The sequence below is a fragment of the Oncorhynchus keta genome, chromosome 29 (genome assembly GCF_023373465.1).
Source record: "Oncorhynchus keta strain PuntledgeMale-10-30-2019 chromosome 29, Oket_V2, whole genome shotgun sequence".
NCBI classification, from domain to species: Eukaryota; Metazoa; Chordata; class Actinopteri; order Salmoniformes; family Salmonidae; genus Oncorhynchus; species Oncorhynchus keta.
The window spans coordinates 15,296,454-15,317,157 of record NC_068449.1 but is presented as its reverse complement, the minus strand read 5'-3'; the positions used below and the strand labels follow the sequence as shown (position 1 = coordinate 15,317,157).

The 20,704-nt window shown below is 40.0% G+C and overlaps 2 protein-coding genes across 3 annotated transcripts in view; one reads left to right on the top strand and one right to left on the bottom strand.

Moving 5' to 3' along the window:
* Positions 1-296: 296 nt before the first annotated feature.
* On the bottom strand, positions 297-11,718 carry LOC118362333 (C-C chemokine receptor type 6-like). Its single transcript, XM_035742573.2, has 4 exons — positions 11,516-11,718; positions 2,155-2,497; positions 1,627-2,037; positions 297-1,509 (listed from the first exon to the last, which is right to left on the bottom strand). The coding sequence occupies exons 2-4, from the start codon at positions 2,485-2,487 to the stop codon at positions 1,129-1,131; spliced, it is 1,125 nt and encodes a 374-aa protein (XP_035598466.1). The 5' UTR covers positions 2,488-2,497; positions 11,516-11,718; the 3' UTR covers positions 297-1,128.
* A 3,277-nt stretch (positions 11,719-14,995) lies between these two features.
* The window catches only part of crybg1a (crystallin beta-gamma domain containing 1a), a 62,801-nt gene continuing 57,092 nt past the window's right edge, over positions 14,996-20,704 (top strand). Inside the window, exon 1 of one of the 2 annotated variants that reach the window (XM_052486102.1) lies at positions 14,996-15,543. In XM_052486102.1, coding sequence (XP_052342062.1) covers positions 15,200-15,543 — 344 coding nt within the window. In that variant the 5' untranslated portion in view covers positions 14,996-15,199. The remainder of the gene's footprint in view (positions 15,544-20,704) is intronic. The other variant, XM_035742571.2, reaches the window with a different exon arrangement.

Below are 20,704 nucleotides of genomic sequence, written 5' to 3'. Positions count from 1 at the left end.
CTGGACATGCCGAGAGTTGAGTTCAGATTGGTCTGCCATGTGGCATGCTTCTGTCTATAACATGAGCTGGTCAGTATGTGTAGGCAATCCTTTCTAATGCAACTTTTGTGAAAGATTTCACGTAGTACAACTGCAAAAGTGTTGCTCTCCACTTTCTGGAGGACCGAGTTTTGAAATCAGTGGAATGCTGGTGGAATTAGTGTATGATAGCTAAGGAGATGGAGAAAATTCTGCCGTTGGATTGCAACTATGCAGAGCGTGTTGAAAAGAAACCACACAGAAAGCTGATATAATCCAGAGACAAGTGTTTTATACATCTGCAACCATAGCATCCGTGACAGAGAGGGAGAAGCATCCATTCATTTATAAACGTAAGATATTTTAGCTAACTACATTTTCAGATATTATACATTTCTAATTCTGCCAAAGCAGCAGGTATTCTTCCTGGGGTCCTGCAAAATTAAAGCAGTTTATACAATTTTAAAAACATTACAATACCTTCACAGATTTCACAACACACTGTGTGCCTTAAGGCCCCTACTCCACCACTACCACATATCTACAGTACTAAATCCATGTGTGGGTATAGTGTGTGTGTGTGTGTGTGTGTGTGTGTGTGTGTGTGTGTGTGTGTGTGTGTGTGTGTGTGTGTAGTAATGTTTTGAGTTGGGATTATGCTTCATTGTTTCGCTAGCTAACTAGCTAGCTACATGTCTAAACAAAAGACTCCACTATGCAAGTAACCATTTCACCACACCTTCTGTATCCTGTTCATGTGAGAAATTAACAGATTTTATTAAATAGACTGTAGTATGTATCTACCAGAGATGTTAACGTGAAGAACAACATGACCTGCACCAAAGTCAAAATAGGATATAACGTTAGGCCAACGAGACAGTGTCCATGTTCTAAAATTCTCTGGTAAAATGCCTGGCTTTTATCTGTAATTAGAGTAGCGATGAGCATTCAATTGGATTAATACAGCAAATACTATAGGTAAATTATGTAGATACAGTAGCAAACAAATACTCACACTGTACACAGAATATAAATCACTACTTGATTTCCTGACTAACCATTCTATCATCACCGATAGTAATTGGAGGCAATCTCTACCTACTCCCATGTTCACATGGTAAACGACGAGACATTCTTGTTGGATTTGTTCGATCCGTCAGTGGACTTGTGTGCTGGGATATAGAGGTCAGAGGTCATGCGTGAGGAGCGTCCAGATGGGTAGATGTACTTCCTGCCCATGCACCACAGGTCCTCCAGGATCTTCCTGAAGTGGCTCCTGAACTTGACCCCGATGAAGGCATACAGGATGGGGTTGAGGCAGCAGTGGAGGTAGGCCAGGCTCCTGGTGATGGTGAGGGTGGTAAGGATAATCTTCTCTACCTCACACTCCCTCTGCTGAAACAGCGCCACCGTGTGGTAGAGTAGCACCACATTGTAGGGCAGGTGGCACACGATGAAGACCAACACCACGGCTAGGATCACACGAACCGCCTGAAGGAAAAATGGGAAAGTTAATTGACCCAATAAGAGACATTTACTTGGACACAAATATATTCTTATAATTAAACATTCCAATTCTATGACTGGAATTTTGGTGTATACTTAAACCTTGTGTCTCTGGGTGCTTTGGGCCCTCAGTAGGGTCCATAGGATGCTGGCATAGCAGAGGACCATGGCCAGGAGGGGCAGGAAGAACCCCATGGCCACCTGCAGGCTAGGCACCAGCACCTTCATCAGCCGGGCGGTCCTGTTACTTTGGAACTGCTCCTGACACACGGTTATAGTCCCTTCCAGCAAGATGGTCTCCTCAACCCGCTCATTATAGATGACTGTGGGGACGGACAGGGCTATGGCCAGAGCCCAGATGGCTGTACAGATTAGGCGGCTATAGATCAGGTTCTTGGACCGGAGGCCAAAGGAGCGCCTGGCCTGGACGATGGAGATGTAACGGTCTCCACTGATGCAGGCCAGCAGGAGCATGCCACTGTACAGGTTGATGCTATAGGCTCCTCTCAAAGCCTTATAAATTCAAATAATGAAGAAAATGAAGAAAAACATTATTGTCCATGCAATGTGGAAAAGAACAAATGTTGAACTTTAGAACCTCTATTGGGAACTTCATTAGGAACTCCATACCTTGCAGGCCACTGAGCCCATGCTCCAGTCATGCTGCTCATTGTAAATTATGAGAGGTAGGGCCACGATGAAGAGCAGGTCTGCCACCGCCACGTTCAGAAGGTACACGTCCGTCATGGTCTTGGCTTTCTTGTAGAAGGCATATGTGACTATCACCAATGCATTGCCACAGAAACCGAATGCACAGATGAAGGAATGGAAGTAGGTCTGTATGACTATCTCCATATCACGGTTGGGATTCAGGTTACAGATATATTCGTTATCATCTGGATAATCTTTAGTGTCGTTTTCTGCGATGTCATAATCATATGCATCTGTGAACGTCTCATTCATGTTTTATCACCTGTGGAGAAGACATATTTTGCTGTAGAAAATAGTAGTCTTCTATAATGATTTAGTCATTCAATTACTCTTTAATGTTGTACAATCAAGTCCATGACAAAAAAAGAAGAGATAAACATTGCAGTATTTGTGAACTAGCCTGTAGCTACAATGTGACATTTGTTATTTTTACACATACTGTAGAGCGCTGCAACTTGGACTCTGGGATAGATGGAACAAAGTAACTGTAAATCTGTCTCCCTCCATTTAGTATGGTATGTTACATTTCGGATGGTATGTATTCATTTGTGGATGTCCATCATCCAATTTGTACATTATGTTAAGAATTTGCAATATATACACTACCGGTCAAAAGTTTTAGAACACCTACTCATTCAAGGGTTTTTCTTTATTTTACTATTTTCTACATTGTAGAATAATAGTGAAGATATCACAACTATGAAATAACACGTATGGAATCATATAATAACCAAAGAAGTGTTCATCAAATCAAAATATATTTTATATTTGAGATTCTTCAAATAGCTACCCTTTGCGTCGATGACAGCTTTTCACACTCTTAGCATTCTCTCAACCAGCCTCCCCTGGAACGCTTTTTCCAACAGTCTTGAAGGAGTTCCCACAAATGCTGAGCACTTGTTGGCTGCTTTTCCTTCAATCTGCGGTTCGATTCATCACAAACTATCTCAATTTGGTTGCGTTTGTGGAGGATTGTTGAGGCCAGGTCATCTGATGCAGCACTCCATCACTCTCCTTCTTGGTAAAATTGCCCTTAACCAGCCTGAAGGTGTGTTGGGTCATTGTCCTGTTTAAAAACAAATGATAGTCCCACTAAGCCCAAACCAGATGGGATGGTGTATTGCTGCAGAATGCTGTGGTAGCCATGCTGGTTAAGTGTGCCTTGAATTCTAAATAAATCACAGACATTGTAACCAGCAAAGCACCCCCACACCATCACACCTCCTCCTCCATGCTTTACAGTAGGAAATACACATGTGGAGATCATGTGTATTTCCCATTTGGACTCCAGACCAAAGGACAGATTTCCACCGGTCTAATGTCCATTGCTCGTGTTTATTGGCCCAAGCAAGTCTTCTTCTTATTGGTTGTCCTTTAGTAATGGTTTCTTTGCAGCAATTCGACCATAAAGGCCTGATTCACACAGTCTCCTCTGAACAGTTGATGTTGATGTATCTGTTACTTGAACTCTGTGAAACATTTATTTGGGCTGCAATTTCTAAGGCTGGTAACTCTAATGAACTTATCCTGTGCAGCAGAGGTAACTCTGGGTCTTCCATTCATGTGGCGGTCCTCATGAGAGCCAGTTTCATGATAGCGCTTGATGGTTTTTGCGACTGCACTTGAAACTTTCAAAGTTCTTGACATTTTCCGCATTGACTGACATTTGTGTCTTAAAGTAATGATGGACTGTCGTTTCTCTTTGCTTATTTGAGCTTTTCTTGCCATGAAATTGACTTTTACCAAATTGTCTGTATTGGCTATTGTCTGTATACCCCCTACCTTGTTATATATAAAATGTTTAACATTTTTTTGGTTACTACATGATTCCATATGTGTTATTTCATAGTTTCGATGTTTTCACTATTATTCTACATTGTAGAAAATTGTAAAAATAAAGAAAAACCCTTGAATGAGTAGGTGTTCTAAAACTTTTGACCGGTAGTGTATATTTTCTGAATTCCGCTTTGTTGTGGCCAGGGCCACACACACACACACACACACACACACACACACACACACACACACACACACACACACACACACACACACACACACACATCCTAAAATTGCATTTGGACCCCCACCGCAAAGTTTATCATTGCATTGTTATACAAAAAGCGGCATCAGTGTGCTTTAGTACCAGAGCGGTCAGGCTGTTTGGCGGTTTCAGCCGAGTGGATTTAGGACCACAGGGACACCACTTTGTTTTGTCCGGTTTCAACAGAAGTAAATGAACTTGGCTCGTTTTCGCCAGTTGGATAACGCCAAATGTTGGCTAATTGCCAAAAGTTGGCTAACGTTAGACATTCTTTTTGCCCAATTCACAGTCAGTGATCACAGCCCCAATCACAGTCAATGTAACGTTATGTACGTAGCTAATTCCCTACTTTTCACACTGACACGGTATAAACAGCTCTACAGCCTTCACTGTCATGGTGGAACATTCAGTACACAACACTATGCACATCATGTCTTAGCAGGATCAAATGGTGACAGGTGTGACAGCCAGGGAAGACCAGTCTTCGGAGCGGAGGTGAATTTTGAAGTATATTATAACAATCAGTGAATGGATACAAAGTTCCATCTTGAGTTGATAGGTAGGTTACAGTCTGGGATCTGGGAATAATGGTCTTTTCAATTATTGAACCATTGATTCTATTCTTGGATAATATAATGTATACATGTACACCAGGATCAGATGGTGACAGGGGTCTCAGCAGGGTCAGGGAAGACCCGTCTGTGATGGCTTGGAGGTTAACTTTTGCAGATGCAACACTTTATTCTCTCTGCGCAGCAAACACTGGACAAGCCAGGAGCTTCAAAGATTGAAACTATTTTAAAACAGTGTGACAAACCTCTAAAGTTGATTTCCAAACTGTATCAAGGGTTGACAGAGGCTTTTACCGATGACACAAACAAAATGTGAGGAAGAGCTGGGAGACACTACTGATGATGATGAATGGATACAGATATGTTTGAATAACCAATCATGTACATATAATCTCAGACATAAATTACTTTAGTTTAAGACCATCCGTAGAACGTACTATATGCCAGTGAAACTGAACACCATGCACTCAGATATGTAATTCCTCTACTGAAGGTATAAAACACAAAAGGGGATATATTTCAATGTTATTGCATATGTTATGCTCTGGTGAATGCTGAGCGAATTCTGGCAAAGAGTGTGTTATTTTATCTTAGCATGTCTACAGATTCTCCCTCCTCCCTGTTTTTGCTTGGAAATGTTTATACTTTAGACTGTTATCAGAAGAAACAGTGTAACCTAGCATTTATAGCGGGTATGAAATGCATTGCCATTAATTGGAATGTTGGTTATCCTCCCACAATGTCAAAATGGATGGCAGAAATGTAAAGTTATGTGTCCCTAGATTTGATTTATTACAAGGGTATACTGTGCAAATTTCAAAAAGTCTGGATGCCTTATATGGAATGCTGTAAGTGGACACCTGCTCGTTGAACATCTCCAAAATCATGGACATTAATATGGAGTTGGTCCCCCCTTTGCTGCTATAACAGCCTCCACTCTTTTTGGAAGGCTTTCCACAAGATGTTGGAACATTGCTGCGGGGACTTGCTTCCATTCAGCCATAAGAACATTTGTGAGGTCGGGCACTGATGTTGGGTGATTAGGCCTGAATTGCAGTCGGCATTCCGATTTATCCCAAAGGTGCTCGATGGGGTTGAAGTTAGGGCTCTGTGCAGGCCAGTCAAGTTCTTCCACACTACTCTCAACAAACAATTTCTGTATGGACTACGTTTTGTGCACGGGGGAATTGTCATATTTTTTGTCTCTTTATCTTTTGTGGTCTAGTACTATCTTTTTGTTAGCTAGGGCCATCTACTTGAACTGCTGCCTGTCTTCCCAGTGGCCTACTGGCAGTGTGAACTGCTGACTGTGCATAATTTGCAGATAGTTATTGACACATCAACCAGGATTGTGGGGGTGGGGACAAATTAGCAATTAGTACAGGGAAGTGTGCTCTCCACCTGTGCTAGGCTATTAGCAATTAGAGTTAGTTCTTCAGTCTCCCCTAGTTTCTCAGCAGCATCTGTAAGTGTCGGTCATGTCAGTGGCGGTTTTGTCTTAAAACTAAGACCGTAACAAAGACGGTTTGAGTTATTCTGAAGAGTTCGAGGAAGGAAAGAGAGGAAGGCTCCACACCACTCTCTCACTTGAGTATTTTGCCTAGTTATTTACAGATTATCAAATTTTGCTCTTTTGTAGCTTTGTCAACTATGTATGTGTTTTCTATACCTTCGCACCTCTCCCTGTAGGCTTTACAGACGTTCCCCACACCTTGTCTGCAAGCCTTCTCATTTAGTGGACCCTGTGCGCACAACCCAGTGGAATTCCCAGTCTCAGGCAGAATTTGGAACTGCCGATCTGTGGTCAAGAACGCAGAGTTCATCTCAGCCTATGCTACTGTCGTGTCTTTGGCTATGCCAGATTAAGTGATATGACATGCTATTCTATAAATTCCTTTCTTTGTAATTAATATTACCTGATTGAGCTAATCATGTAAATATAATTAACTACAAAGTCGGGGCACCACAAAATAATATTTATAGAGCTGTTATCTTCGGAATAAACTCCTAGACCTAGTAATATTTTACATCAATAGCAGTCTATATTAATCGTCACCTTATTTCAGTCTCATCTGAAAGTTGTAAATTCTTGGTTGTCTTCACAAACCCTGGCTAACAAGTTGAATCAGCAATGCAAAATTGTGTTTAATTATTTATTTACTAAATATCTAACTAATCACACAGAATTACATATACACAGAATTAATCCTACCTTGATTACAAATTACGTCATAAAGGAAAACGTCCGTGGCGGACAGAACAGATATGACAGCAGGTTACACAAAAGAAAAGGGGGCTGGGTTCGAGCGGGAAGACTGAGGAACAAAGGGAGAAGCGATGTCTTCAGTCCCTTAACTTTTTGCCCTAACAGAGACATGGATCACCGTAGAGAACACTGCTAATCCAGCTACTCTTTCTTCTTTCTTCCCTCCTACCTCTCTGTGAACGACTTTGTCCACAACTGGAAATAAAGGTTGACTACAAGACCATGGTGCTTACCGCGCTCCAGCAGGTATATTTCACTGGTCATCCCCGAAGCCAACACCTCCTTTGGCCGCCTTTCCTTCAAGTTCTCTGCTGCCAATGCTGCTGCTCCAGTTTCAACTGTTCTGCCTGCGGCTATGGAACTCTGACCTGTTCACTGTAATTACTATTATTTGACCATGCTGGTCATTTATGAACATTTGAACATCTTGGCCAAGTTCTGTTATAATTTCCACCCGGCACAGCCAGAAGAGGACTGGCCATCCCTCAGCCTGGTTCCTCTCTGGGTTTGTTCCTAGGTTAAGGCCTTTCTAGGGAGTTTTTCCTAGCCACCATGCCTCTACACCTGCATTGCTTACTGTTTGGGATTTTAGGCTGGGTTTCTGTACAGCACTTTGATATATCAGCTGATGTAAGAAGGGCTTTATAAATACATTTGATTTGATAATAGATACTCAGACACATTGTACAGGGCATCTGACTAAAACGGGTCAAAGTGGTGCTAGTGGAGCCTGCTGGTCATAATCAAAGATAAGCACATTGAGAATCAGCTCACAGACTGTTATCAGGAGTCAACACTAATAGTACTATGGTTTCACTTCTGTTTGATAAGAAATTTAAAAATTACTGAAAAGAGTTTGAGAGTAAAAAACATTGAACTACATACACCATATTACACAGTTGAAGTCGGAAGTGTACATATACTTAGGTTGCAGTCATTAAATCTCATTTTTCAACCACTCCACACATTTCTTGTTAACAGACTATTGTTTTGGCAAGTCAATTAGGACATCTACTTTGTGCATGACACAAGTCATTTTTCCAACAATTGTTTACAAACAGATTTTTCACTTATAATTCACAGTATCACAATTCCAGTTGGTCAGAAGTTTACATACACTAAGTTGACTGTGCCTTTAATAAACAGCTTGGAAAATTCCAGAAAATGATGGCATGACTTTAGAAGCTTCTGATTGTAAAGCTTCTAATTGACATAATTTGAGTCAATTGGAGGTGTACCTGTGGATGTATTTCAAGGCGTACCTTCAAACTCAGTGCCTCATTGCTTGACATCATGGGAAAATCAAAAGAAATAAGCCAAGACCTCAGAAAAAAAATGTAGCCCTCCACATGTCTGGTTCACCCTTGGGAGCAATTTCCAAATGCCTGAAGGTACCATGTTCATCTGTACAAACAGTAGTACGCAAGTATAAACACCATGGCACCATGCAGCCGGAAGGAGACGCGTTCTGTCTCCTAGAGATGAACGTACTTTGATGCGAAAAGTGCAAATCAATACCAGAACAACAGCACAAAAGTATCTAAATCCACAGTAAAACAAGTCCTATATCGACATAACCTGAAAGGCTGCTCAGCAAGGAAGAAGCCACTGCTCCAAAATCGACATAAAAAAGCAAGACTACGGTTTACAACTGCTCTGCTCATGGGGACAAAGATCTTACCTTTTGGAGAAATGCCCTCTGGTCTGATGAAACAAAAATATAATTGTTTGGCCACAATGACCATCGTTATGTTCGGAGGAAAAGGGGGAGGCTTGCAAGGGTGCTTTGTAGCAGGAGGGACTGGTGCACTTCACAAAATAGATGGCATTATGAGGTGGGAAAATTATGTGGATATATTGAAGCAACTTCTCAAGACATTAGTCAGGAAGTTAAAGCTTGGTCACAAATGGGTCTTCTAAATGGACAATGACCCCACGCATTCTTCCAAATTTGTGGCAAAATGGATTAAGGACAACAAATTCAAGGTATTGGAGTGGCCATCACAAAGCCCTGACCTCAATCCTATAGAAAATGTGTGGGCAGAACTGAAAAAGCAAGTGTGTGCAAGGAGGCCTATAAGCCTGACTCAGTTACACCAGCTCTGTCAGAAGGAATGGGCCAAAATTCACCCAACTTATTGTTGGAAGTGTCACGTTCTGACCTTTATTTCCTTTGTTTTGTCATTATTTAGTATGGTCAGGGCGTGAGTTGGGTGGGCAGTCTATGTTTGTTTTTCTATGTTTTGGGGTATTTCTATGTTTCGGCCCAGTATGGTTCTCAATCAGAGGCAGGTGTCATTAGTTGTCTCTGATTGAGAATCATACTTAGGTAGCCTGGGTTTCACTGTGTGTTTGTGGGTGACTGTTCCTGTCTCTGTGTTTGCACCAGATAGGACTGTTTTTGGTTTTCACACATTTATTGTTTTGTTAGTTATTTCATGTATAGTTCCTTCATTAAAGAACATGAATAACCACCACGCTGCATTTTGGTCCGCCTCTACTTCACCACAGGAAAACCCTTACAGGAAGATTGTGGAAGGCTACCTGCAACGTTCGTCCCAAGATCAACAATTTAAAGGCAATGCTACCAAATACTCATTGAGTGTATGTAAACTTCTGACCCATTGGGAATGTGATTAAATAAATAAAAGCTGAAATAAATCATTCTCGCTACTATTATTCTTACCTTTCACATTCTTAAAATAAAGTGGTGATACTAACTGACCTAAGACAGGGAAGTTTTACTGAATGTCAGGTATTGTGAAAAACTGAGTTTAAATCTATTTTGCTAAAGTGTATGTAAACTTCCGACTTCAACTGTGTACACAGTGGGTTCTGAAATGATTGACACCTTTGATAAAAAAGAGCAAAAATGACTGTATAAAATAAACGATTCTAATACAGAGCTATATTGTAAGCAAAAAAATGTAGATTATATGTTTTTATACTAATCATTTTCTCAGAGAGAGGGAGAGATTCTCTTGAACATGTCATAGTTATGTCACACATGCAGCTCACAAAAATATATGGGAATTTCTGCTCTACTCAATTACAACCAAACTAATTGCAACATTACAGCTAAAATGGAAGTGGCAAGTGGAAGGAGGAAAGTAAGAAACGTGTCTCTCGGCATTAAAGACAGAAATTGTCTAAAGAAAATTGTGATGAATAAAAAAGTATATATGGGGGATTGGAAATGATGCAAACGATTACATTGATGCAATCTACAATCAATCTGCACTATTAAAGCTGATCTTCCCCTAAAAAACAACAAAGGTAGGGGTCAGAATTGACACCCCTGTTTTCAATACCTTTCAATACTTCAACAATAACAGCGCTGAGCCTTTCAACTAAAATGTTTTATAAATTGGAGAACACATTGGGCCGGTTCTTTTATTTATTTTTTAATTTTACCCCTTTTTCGTGGTATCCAATTGTCTCATCGCTGAAACTCCGTATGGAGAGAGAGGGGCAAAGGTCGAGAGCCGTGCGTCCTCCAAAACACAACACAACCAAGCTGCACTGCTTCTTGACACAATGCCCACTTAACCCGGAAGCCAGCGTCACCAATGTGTCAGAGGAAACATTGTGCACCTGGTGACCGTGTCAACGTGCACTGCGCCCGGCCCTCCGCAGGAGTTTCTAGTGTGCAATGGGACAAGGACATCCCTGCCGGCCAAACCCTCCCCTAACCTGGAAGACCCTGGGCAAATAGTGCATCGCCCCATGGGTCTCCTGGTTGCGGTCAGCTGCGACAGGGCCTAGACTTGAAGCCAGAATCTCTGGCACTGGGACAGATTCTTAGACCATTGGTCCATACAGAATCCTTTCAGATCCTTGATACCCTTCATCTGCGCTTCGGGACTGCCCTCTTCAATTCAAACCATAGGTTTTCAATGGGTTTCAAGTCTGGAGACTGAGATTGCCATTGTAAAATGTAGAATTTTGTGGCCAATTAACCATTTCTTTGTGGAGTTTGATGTGCATGGCCAAAGAGCTCTATTTTTATGTCATCTAACCTAAGTACTGGAAATGATTTGATATTGAGATAAAAATGGCTGTATTAGACCTTTAAAGTTTGTTCGATCATATCAGACCACAAGTCCAAGACCACTATGATGACACACCAAATGTGTTTGATGGATTCTTTTTGTCTTCTTCTAATGCCTCTTAAGGGAAAAGTGATCCAAAAGTAACTGAAAGTAATCAAAAAATGACGTTACTGATTACAGTTTTGGACAGTTAACTACATAGTAACTGTAGCGGACTACATGTAGGAAATAACCGACTCAACCCTGCTTGAGTTTTGATGTGCCACATTCATTGCCGAACATTTTTATTTTCAGTTGTAACTGAGAACTAGATTATTTCAAATACATTTAGTAAATGATCAGTACATACCTGTAGAAAAGTCGTTGGGAGAACAGGTTGCTGGAATACAAAACAATTGATGAAGTACTTTCTGGCCAGGTTTTCTCCAAAATAAAGTCCTCCAAATCAAATCAGACAAAGGCTGGTCAATCCTGTAAACTACGATGCCTAGAAATATGAGCTTGAGTTGAGAGTACTCCTGTTATAGCAACTACAACAACAGGCTACCTGACTCTCTTGGCAGACTGAAGTTACTGTTTGTTTGTGTGGTGGGGAGGTGGACACAGAGGTTCAGTGTGGTTGGTTGTGTATTTACTGGGAGGTGGAATCCCCACAGCTAACAGCTTCTGCATAGCTTATCTGATCATTGCTTATCTCATCTCTCCTCTTTTGGTCTTGTCTCCTGCACATCTAAATCCCACCTGTGTTCAAAGACACAGAAAGGCTTTCATGTAACACACGCTCTGAAATGAACCAGTACACAGTATGGCATCCCTGGGACATTCCCAGCTTCATATTAAAATCTAACTTTTACAGTTTGAGCACACAACAAGCACTGGTCATGTTTATAATTAGATGAATTGACATTCATGCGAACATGGACCCTAGCCCAACACCCTAGGAACAGCATCTGAAAGGATATGATGGGAATAAGCACTATGGCAATAGCATTACTTATACTTATTAAATCCTTTCCAAAAGTGAATAGGGCTGGGTTCCATGTGAGTGAATTACTGTAATGTATTTGAAACTTGGACTTCCCCAATGTGGCCAGCAGGGAGGGCAAACATGTCTAAACTGTATGTATGCTTTTACAACTATTGAGACAAGTTTTGCCCAGTGATTAGGCTTTTACAGCACACAATTCCCACTTGACACAGTTTGGATATAACTTTTTTTTATTTTTAATATCGTATAGTATCGTATGTCTTACTCGGTCATACAATAGATTAAGAATTGAATGCCAGGCCTCCCGATTGGTGCAGTTGTCTAAGGCACTGGATTGCAGTGCTAGCTGTGCCACTAGAGATCCTGGTTTGAGTCCGGGCTCGGAATTGAATTCGATAACTTTTCATACATCGTGGAGGATGTATAATATTGCACATCTTTATCTGAGACCAGGTTGCTTGCACTAACAACCAAAGATAATTATGGGGAGAATTTACTTTGGTGATTAGGGGAACTAAAGACAAATGTTGGTGGTTAGGGGAACTAATGGCAAAGGTTAGGAGAACTAAAACGACAAAGGTCAGGTGAATTTAAGTAGCAGGTTAGGTGAATTGGGTTAAGTTTAGAATAAGTGTTAGAGGAAGGGTTAGCTAAAATGCAACGGTTAGGAGAATTTACGTTGCAGGTTAAGTGAATTGGGTTAATTAAGTGATAATGCCCAAGAAGCTGGTGTTTGGAGGATATTGGCACGGGTGTTGTTGGGCCAACCGTGCCAATATATCCTCCAAACATCGGCTTTGTGGGAATTATCACTTTTATACAACGGGTTACCAACATATTCAAATAATGACTGACCTATTTTCAATCAAATCTTATTCAGGATCAGTGTCCCTTCCACGCGACGGTTGAGCTAACGTAGGCTAATGCGATTAGAATTAGGTTGTAAGTAACAAGAACATTTCCCAGGACATAGACATATCTGATATTGGCAGAAATCTTAAATTCTTGTTAATCGAACTGCACGGTCCAATTTACAGTAGCTATTACAGTGAAAGAACATCATGCTATTGTTTGAGGAGAGTGCACAATTTTGAACATGAAAGTATTTAATAAACAAATTAGGCACATTTGGGCAGTCTTGGTTGAAAAAATGATCCGAAATGCAATGGTTCATTGGATCAGTCTAAAATGTTGCACATACACCGCTGCGAAATAGTGGCCAAAATCTAAATTGCACCTTGGCTGGAATAATACATTATGACCTTTCTCTTGCATTTCAAAGATGATGGTACAAAAAAAAAAAACAGTTGTTTTTTTCTTTGTATTATCTTTTACCAGATCTATTGTGTTATATTCTCCTACATTCCTTTCATATTTCCACAAACTTCAAAGTTTTTCCTTTCAAATGGTACCAAGAATATGCATATCCTTGCTTCAGTGCCTGAGCTACAGCAGTTAGATTTGGGTATGTCATATTAGGCAAAACATTTTTTTTTAAAGGGGCAGATCCTTAAAGTACTATTTCATCTTTCCACAAAATATAGTTCTGACACAAATCTAGGGTTGCTACCCAAGCTTGTTCGTTCTATCATTCAGTTGCCGGAGATGCAACCCAGTCGTTATGTCTTTTGTTCTGTCTTTTGTTCTGTATCTATGGACGTGACCCAGTCGTTGGTTCTAAATGTTCTATTACCATACTGGCTGGCAGCGTTCTTATCCCTCGCTAGCCAGCCAACTACGGCTAATTTACAGTCACGTCAAACAGTGCAGCCAGAATAACATTGTAGTAGCTGCATTTGCATTTGTTTAAGCTGTTTTCTAGTGGCATTTATTTGGATACATTCATAAGAATGAGCTAATGACGCGCAATTTCAACTGGCATAGTAAAAATGCACTCTCGTCAGGTCACTGATGTTCAGAGCTAGCCAAAAACCGCTAACATTAATAAACGCTTTACCCTGTTTTCGATTGACATTTATTTGTATATGTCCATAAAAATTACGCTGATTCATGATTTCAACTGGCTGAGAAAAGCTGCCTCCCTGCCTTTCTGTCTCATCCCAACCCCTACACGTTCATTACTATGGGACATGAGATCGAATTTCAATGTTGAAACAATGTTCCAAATGTCAGAGACAGACCACAAGTTTTATGCAAATCTCCACTATTGAAAACCAATTGTTGGTCTAAAAGAAATGGGAGTTCATTTCTAGATGCTTTTTACAGTGGAGTTTAGAAATTGGCTGGCTGGGCTGATGAGACAGTGGATTTCGCAGTGAGATGGAACAGAGTGAATAGGCATTTCAATATCTTTAGCCATTGGTAATCTGTTGAATAGACATCTGCTGGAATACGGTTTTAACCCATCAGCGTCCAAGATTAGAACCACCCGTTGTTTAAATGTATAAAAAGTGTTAGGGGAAGGGTTAGCTTAAATGCTACAGTTGTCCCGGATGCAACTCGTACATATAACCTTAAGATTGCTAAATGGTTGTGGATTACACCCGCCTGTCCAACCTCTACTTTTGTTTATGTTTCAAGTAATTTATCAGACTAATAATAGGTATCATAGACTTGGAGGTGCTCAGAAAGATGAAAAGTACATTTCGTATTGCTCTGAGGCCAGGCTGTGCAGAAAGGTGCATACAGCTCTGCATGAGCAATGTGTGATTTATGTCATATATCACTGTGACAGATATGAACACATTTTACCTGTAGCTGCAGGTGGCTCTGAAAATGAACCAAGACTACCTACTATATGTGCTTGAACTCCGTTAATACCCGGAAGACGACACTCTGCAGTGAGGGAGTTTAAACATTTAGGAGTTTCACGGGTAGACGGGAAGAGAATCTTTATCGCTGCGCATTTGGAAACACGCGCTTGGGCACTTGGTACGCGCTTTTTCAATCGCTGTAGTCTACAAATAGTCTTCATGAATTGGTTCTATCATTTTTTTTGGTTTCGCATTTCGATTGTTGTATAGTTTTCTTTTTTCAAATAAGTCTCTTATCGACTTTTTTTTTAAAGCAGCATTTCGGGCAACCATGAGTAAATCTGGAACATTAAAAATAAAGAATTTGTTTCATAAAACAAAGTCACTGGATAAAGAAAACAAGGACGGGGAAAAGTACACATTTAAAGATGCAACTTCATATGGAGATGGAGAGTTTGCGAGCCCAGGCCCGAGTTTAACGTCGAGTCCCGGACTTGTCAGTCCCGTCAGCCCCCTGGATGGGACGCTGCATAGGAGTCAAGCAAGTGAGAAGAAAAAGAAGAAGCGGTTCTTGTCCTTGCAGCTCAAGAAGAAAGGCTCAAAGGAGGAAGGGCGCATCGACGACCCACTGTCCTATAACGGTGCTGACGAGCTCCACAGCTTCAGCAGTAACATGTAAATGAAACCTTTATTTACCTTATCGAAATTGTGCTCACTTGGGTAGGTCTATTATCACCTTGATTTGTGTACCAGGATACACCATTTAGTGCCTTCATAAATTATTAAAACTTATTCACCATTTTGTTGTACAGCCTGAATTCAAAAGGAATTTCATGGATTTATTTTTTTCATCCATTTACACACAATACCCCATAATGACAGTGAAAACATGTTTGTAGAAACGTTTTCAAATGTATTGAAAGTGAAATACAGAAATATCTCATCTACCTCAGTATTCACACCCCTGAGTCAGTACTTTGTAGAAGCACGTTTGACTGTGATTACAGCTGTGAGTGTCTAAGTGCTTTCCACACCTGAATTGTGCAACATTTGGCCATCATTTTTTTCTAAATTCTTCGAGCTCTAAATTGGTTGTTGATCATTGCTAGAAAACCATTTTCAGGTCTTGCCATAGATTTTCAAGTAGATTTAAGTCAAAACTGTAACTCGGCCAGTCAGGATAGTTCACTGTCTTCTTGGTAAGCAACCCCAGGGTAGATTTTGCCTTGTGATTTAAGTTATTGTCCTTCTGAAATGTAAAGTCATCTCCCAGTGTCTGGTGGAAAGCAAACTGAACCAAGTTTTCCTCTAGGATTTAGCCTGCGCTTATAGCTCCATTCCTTAAGTGTTTTTCAATCCGCTCCTTTTTTCAATTTTCACCTAAAAAGACATACCCAAATCTAACTGCCGGTAGCTCAGGCCTTGAAGCAAGGATATGCATATTCTTGATACCATTGTAAAGGAAATACTTTGAAGTTTGTGGAAATGTGAAAGGAATGTATGAGAATATAACACATTAGATCTGGTAAAAGATAATACAAAGAAAAAAATAACCGTTGAAAAAAAATCATTTGTACCATCATCTTTGAAATGCAAGAGAAAGGCCATAATGTGTAATTCCAGCCCAAGCGGAATTTAGATTATGGCCACTAGTTTTAAACTGATCCAATGAACCATTGCATTTCTGTTCAACCGTTTGTATCAAGTCTGCCCAAATGTGCCTAATTTATTTATGAATAACTTTTCAAGTTCAAAACTGTGCACTCTCCTCGAACAATAGCATGGTATTATTTAATTGTAATAGCTACTGTAAATTGGACAGTGCAGTTACATTACCAATAATTTAAGCTTTCTGACAATATCAGAAATTTCTATGTCCTGGGAAATTTTCTTGTTACTTACAACCTCATGCTAATCACATTAGCCTATGTTAGCTCAACCATCCCATGGACGGGACACAGATCCTATAGAGGTACATTTTTTATCGTGGAAAACTCCCCAGTTCTTAATGATTACAAGCATACCCATAACATTATGCAGCCACCACTATGCTTGAAAATATGGATTTTGGGGTAAATTTGGATTTTCCCCAAACATAACACTTTGTATTCAAAACAAAAAGTGAATTGCTTTCCTCTTTTTGTGGGCAGTATTATTTTAGGTCCTTGTTGCAAACAGGATGTATGTTTTGGAATATTTTTTATTCTATACAGGGTTCCATCTTTTCACTCTGTCAATTAGGTTAGTATTGTGGAGTAACTACAATATTGTTGATTCATCCTGTTTTCTCCTATCACAGCCAATAATCTCTGTAACTGTTTTAAAATCACAATCGGCCTCATGGTGAAATCTCTGAGCGGTATCCTTCCTCTCCGGCAACTAAGTTAGGAAGGACACCTGTATCTTTGTAGTGACTGGCTGTATTGATACACCACCCAAAGAGTAATGAATAACTTCACCATGATCAAAGGGATATTCAATGTTTGCTTTTTGTATTTTTCACCCATCTACCAGTAGGTGCCCTTCTTTGCAAGGCATTGGAAAACCTCCATGGTCTTTGTGGTTGAATCTGTGTTTGAAATTCACAGCTCGACTGAGGGATCTTACAGATTCAGTATGTGTGGTGTACCGAGATGAGGTAGTCATGTTAAACACTATTATTGCACATAGAGTGAGTCCATGCAACTTATTATGTGACTTGTTAAGCACATTTTTAGTCCTGAACTTATTTCGGCTTCCATAACAAAGGGGTTGAATACTTATTGACTCAAGACATTTCAGCTTCTCCTTTTTTATACATTTGTATGTAATCCATTGTAAATGCAGGCTTTAACACGGCAAAATGTTGAAAAAGTCAAGGGGTGTGAATAGTTTCTGAAGGCACTATAGGTAGCCTAGATTTTGTGGTTAAAGGTAAGACACAAAATAGATAGGCCTACCTATCCTAGTTTGCCCCCAATTGTTCATGCCATCCATTCATGTCTTACCGTGCAGCCTACCTGCGTTGATACCTGTCAGCACCTGCTTGGTATTCAAATGTACAGTTAGCCAGCATTTAGGCACCTAATCTCAGGGAGAGTTATACTTCTGACAACAAATGAATATATAGACTGATTTCAACAGTATGATTTACCTACCCTAAAAGCCCTCTATAATTAATTATTGGGGATTTTACTTTATTGAGCAATAAGTTATGCACAATCAGAGATGTGATTAAGAATAGCTTAGCTTTTAAATCACTATGGAGTTATCCCAGATCCTCAACTGATGGCCTAATCCTTATCCCACTGTCTTGTCTTATATCTTAAGCAATATCAAAACTGGCTACGCTGTAATGGAAAACTGTCATTTCTACAGTAATTTGGGGGATATCAACAGTAAAATACCCTGAAACATTTTACTGCAGCATACTGTAAATGATGGTGCATTGTGTGAAAATGTGTTGGGCAGGGAAAGAATTTCTCATTTTCAAATGGTACTGTTATTTCACCACTGAGGTAAAAAGAACTGGAGACTGCGTCCAAGATGTCTGACCGTTGTTTTCAACATAATCTACTCACGTTCGCATACACGGATTCATGGACTGTCTATATTTTACACAGCCCAACTTCACATGCACACTAGTATTCAGAGCGCACAGGAACCAGCGTGAGCAGCGACAATATCATCACGTCATCCAAAAACATGGCAGTCATTGGATGAATATAAAAAGTTAATATCTTCAGCTGTGAGTGATGGAAAAGAAATTGGCCTGTGAAAATGCTGTATCAATTTAACTGGTACAGTATGTGGTTATAGTGCCCAATCAATTTGAAATACAGTATATAGGGGACAGATTGCATTTTGCCATGTCCATTTGGTCTGTTTTGCCTTGTAGTCGCTGCCGGTTTGGAAGCCTTTGTTAAGGACTCTAGAAGTGCAAGTGATATAAAACACCATATATTCATTAATATGCTGTTATATGCAAACACTTTACCTAGCGGCCAAGCTGCTTGTGCCAATCCCTTGTAATTACAATAAAATACTGTGAAATACAAACCCCTTCCCTCAATGAATTTAATCTATCCATTCATTAATTCATCACGATTACGGTAGAATTTACTTTTTGACAGAATAGTCCTAATACAGTACATTTTACAGTATTGTACTGTGTGTCATTACACAGTACTTTTTTTGATACCATATTTATATTACAGTAGGTGTACTGTAATATGAAATACATAATTTTACTTGACACTGAGCTGCCTATAAATTACTGTCAATTTCACGACCACTCCTTTACAGTGTACTTTCTTTATCAAATAATGTGTGATTGCTCATGACCTGCACAGTGTAACAATAGCTATTAGTTGTGTGTGTGTGTGTGTGTGTGTGTGTGTGTGTGTGTGTGTGTGTGTGTGTGTGTGTGTGTGTGTGTGTGTGTGTGTGTGTGTGTGTGTGTGTGTGTGTGTGTGTGTGTGTGTGTGTGTGTGTGTGTTTGTTAGCAATGTAGTTGGGATCAGCTACTGGATTTCAACATATATAGGCCTATCTGGTATGGCTGGGTAATATGTAATTTTCATTCCAAACAATGAGTCACAAGGAGTTGGCAAGATAGCACAAACAGATCTGGGACCAGGCTCGGTAATATGCACTTCTCCATCTGCACTCTGTATACTTATAAAGATAAACTGAGCTCCTCAAATATTTACGTAGATTACAGTCCTGAATCCCGGGTAATCAAATCAAATTTTATTTGTCACATGCGCAGAATACAATAACAGGTGGAGACCTTACAGTGAAATGATTACTTACAAGCTCTTAACCAATAATGCCGTTTTAAGAAAAAATAAGTGTTCAGTTTATTTTGTAAATACATTATTAAGTAAACAATACATAAATACTGTAACAAAACACCACCAGACCAGACATATGTTTCTCAAGTTAAACTAAATAATCATCCTTATGGTCGTGTGTGTCCTACCGCACCAGAGGTGTATGTCGACTGAAATGTGTTTTGATGTATTCATTTCATTTTAAACGCAGAGCAGAGTGAATCTTTTTCCCTGTGGCAGTTTGTACAGGTAAACCAGTGAGGTGTCTTGTTCCTGCTTGTCTAGTTCGGACTTGCGCCGGTTTTGTTAACTGTTGAAGGCAGACAAGTTCGATCTGAAGTTTGGGTCATGACTGGTATCCATCCATCTGTGAGACAAAATGGGGAATTTACCAGCAAGCAGAAACAGCATATCAATGGGAAAAGCAAGAGAAGTAACAGCAAGGTGTGATAGGGGTGAAAGAGGTGAAAATAAAAATGGAAAGCAAATTATGTTAAGCTGTATTTTATAGTTCTTTTGTTCTTAAATGTTTGGTGGATTTAAATGTGCAGTCTGTAATTTTAAACAGCCTAACCCTGCCACTGTTTGGAAAGCTGAGGAATGAAGTTCAGGAAATGTTTCTCGGTAGTTTAACTGTATTTTGAAGCTACACATGACATACGGCATAAACAGTCATGACAGCTGCTAATTGTTCATTGGGGTTATCTCATGACCATGACAGTGTTATGTTGTCCTTACGGTGGAGGTAAAGTTAAGATAATACATTACTTTCAACAAGCCATAGACTCTTCTCATGGCTATGCAAGTGTATATGTTTCCCATTAACATATTCCATAACACATCCCCACTAGATGATAACCAACAACCACAACCTAACTGGGTTCCACTGTCAGACAAATACATTCTATTGTGTGATGTAGTGGTAAAAAAAAGGAGTGTTGGTAAATTCTGTTATCAGTTGCTTCCTATACTTTCAGTGCATTTTTCCACTGAAGGTGCTATCCAGTGTAATTGACCTTGCA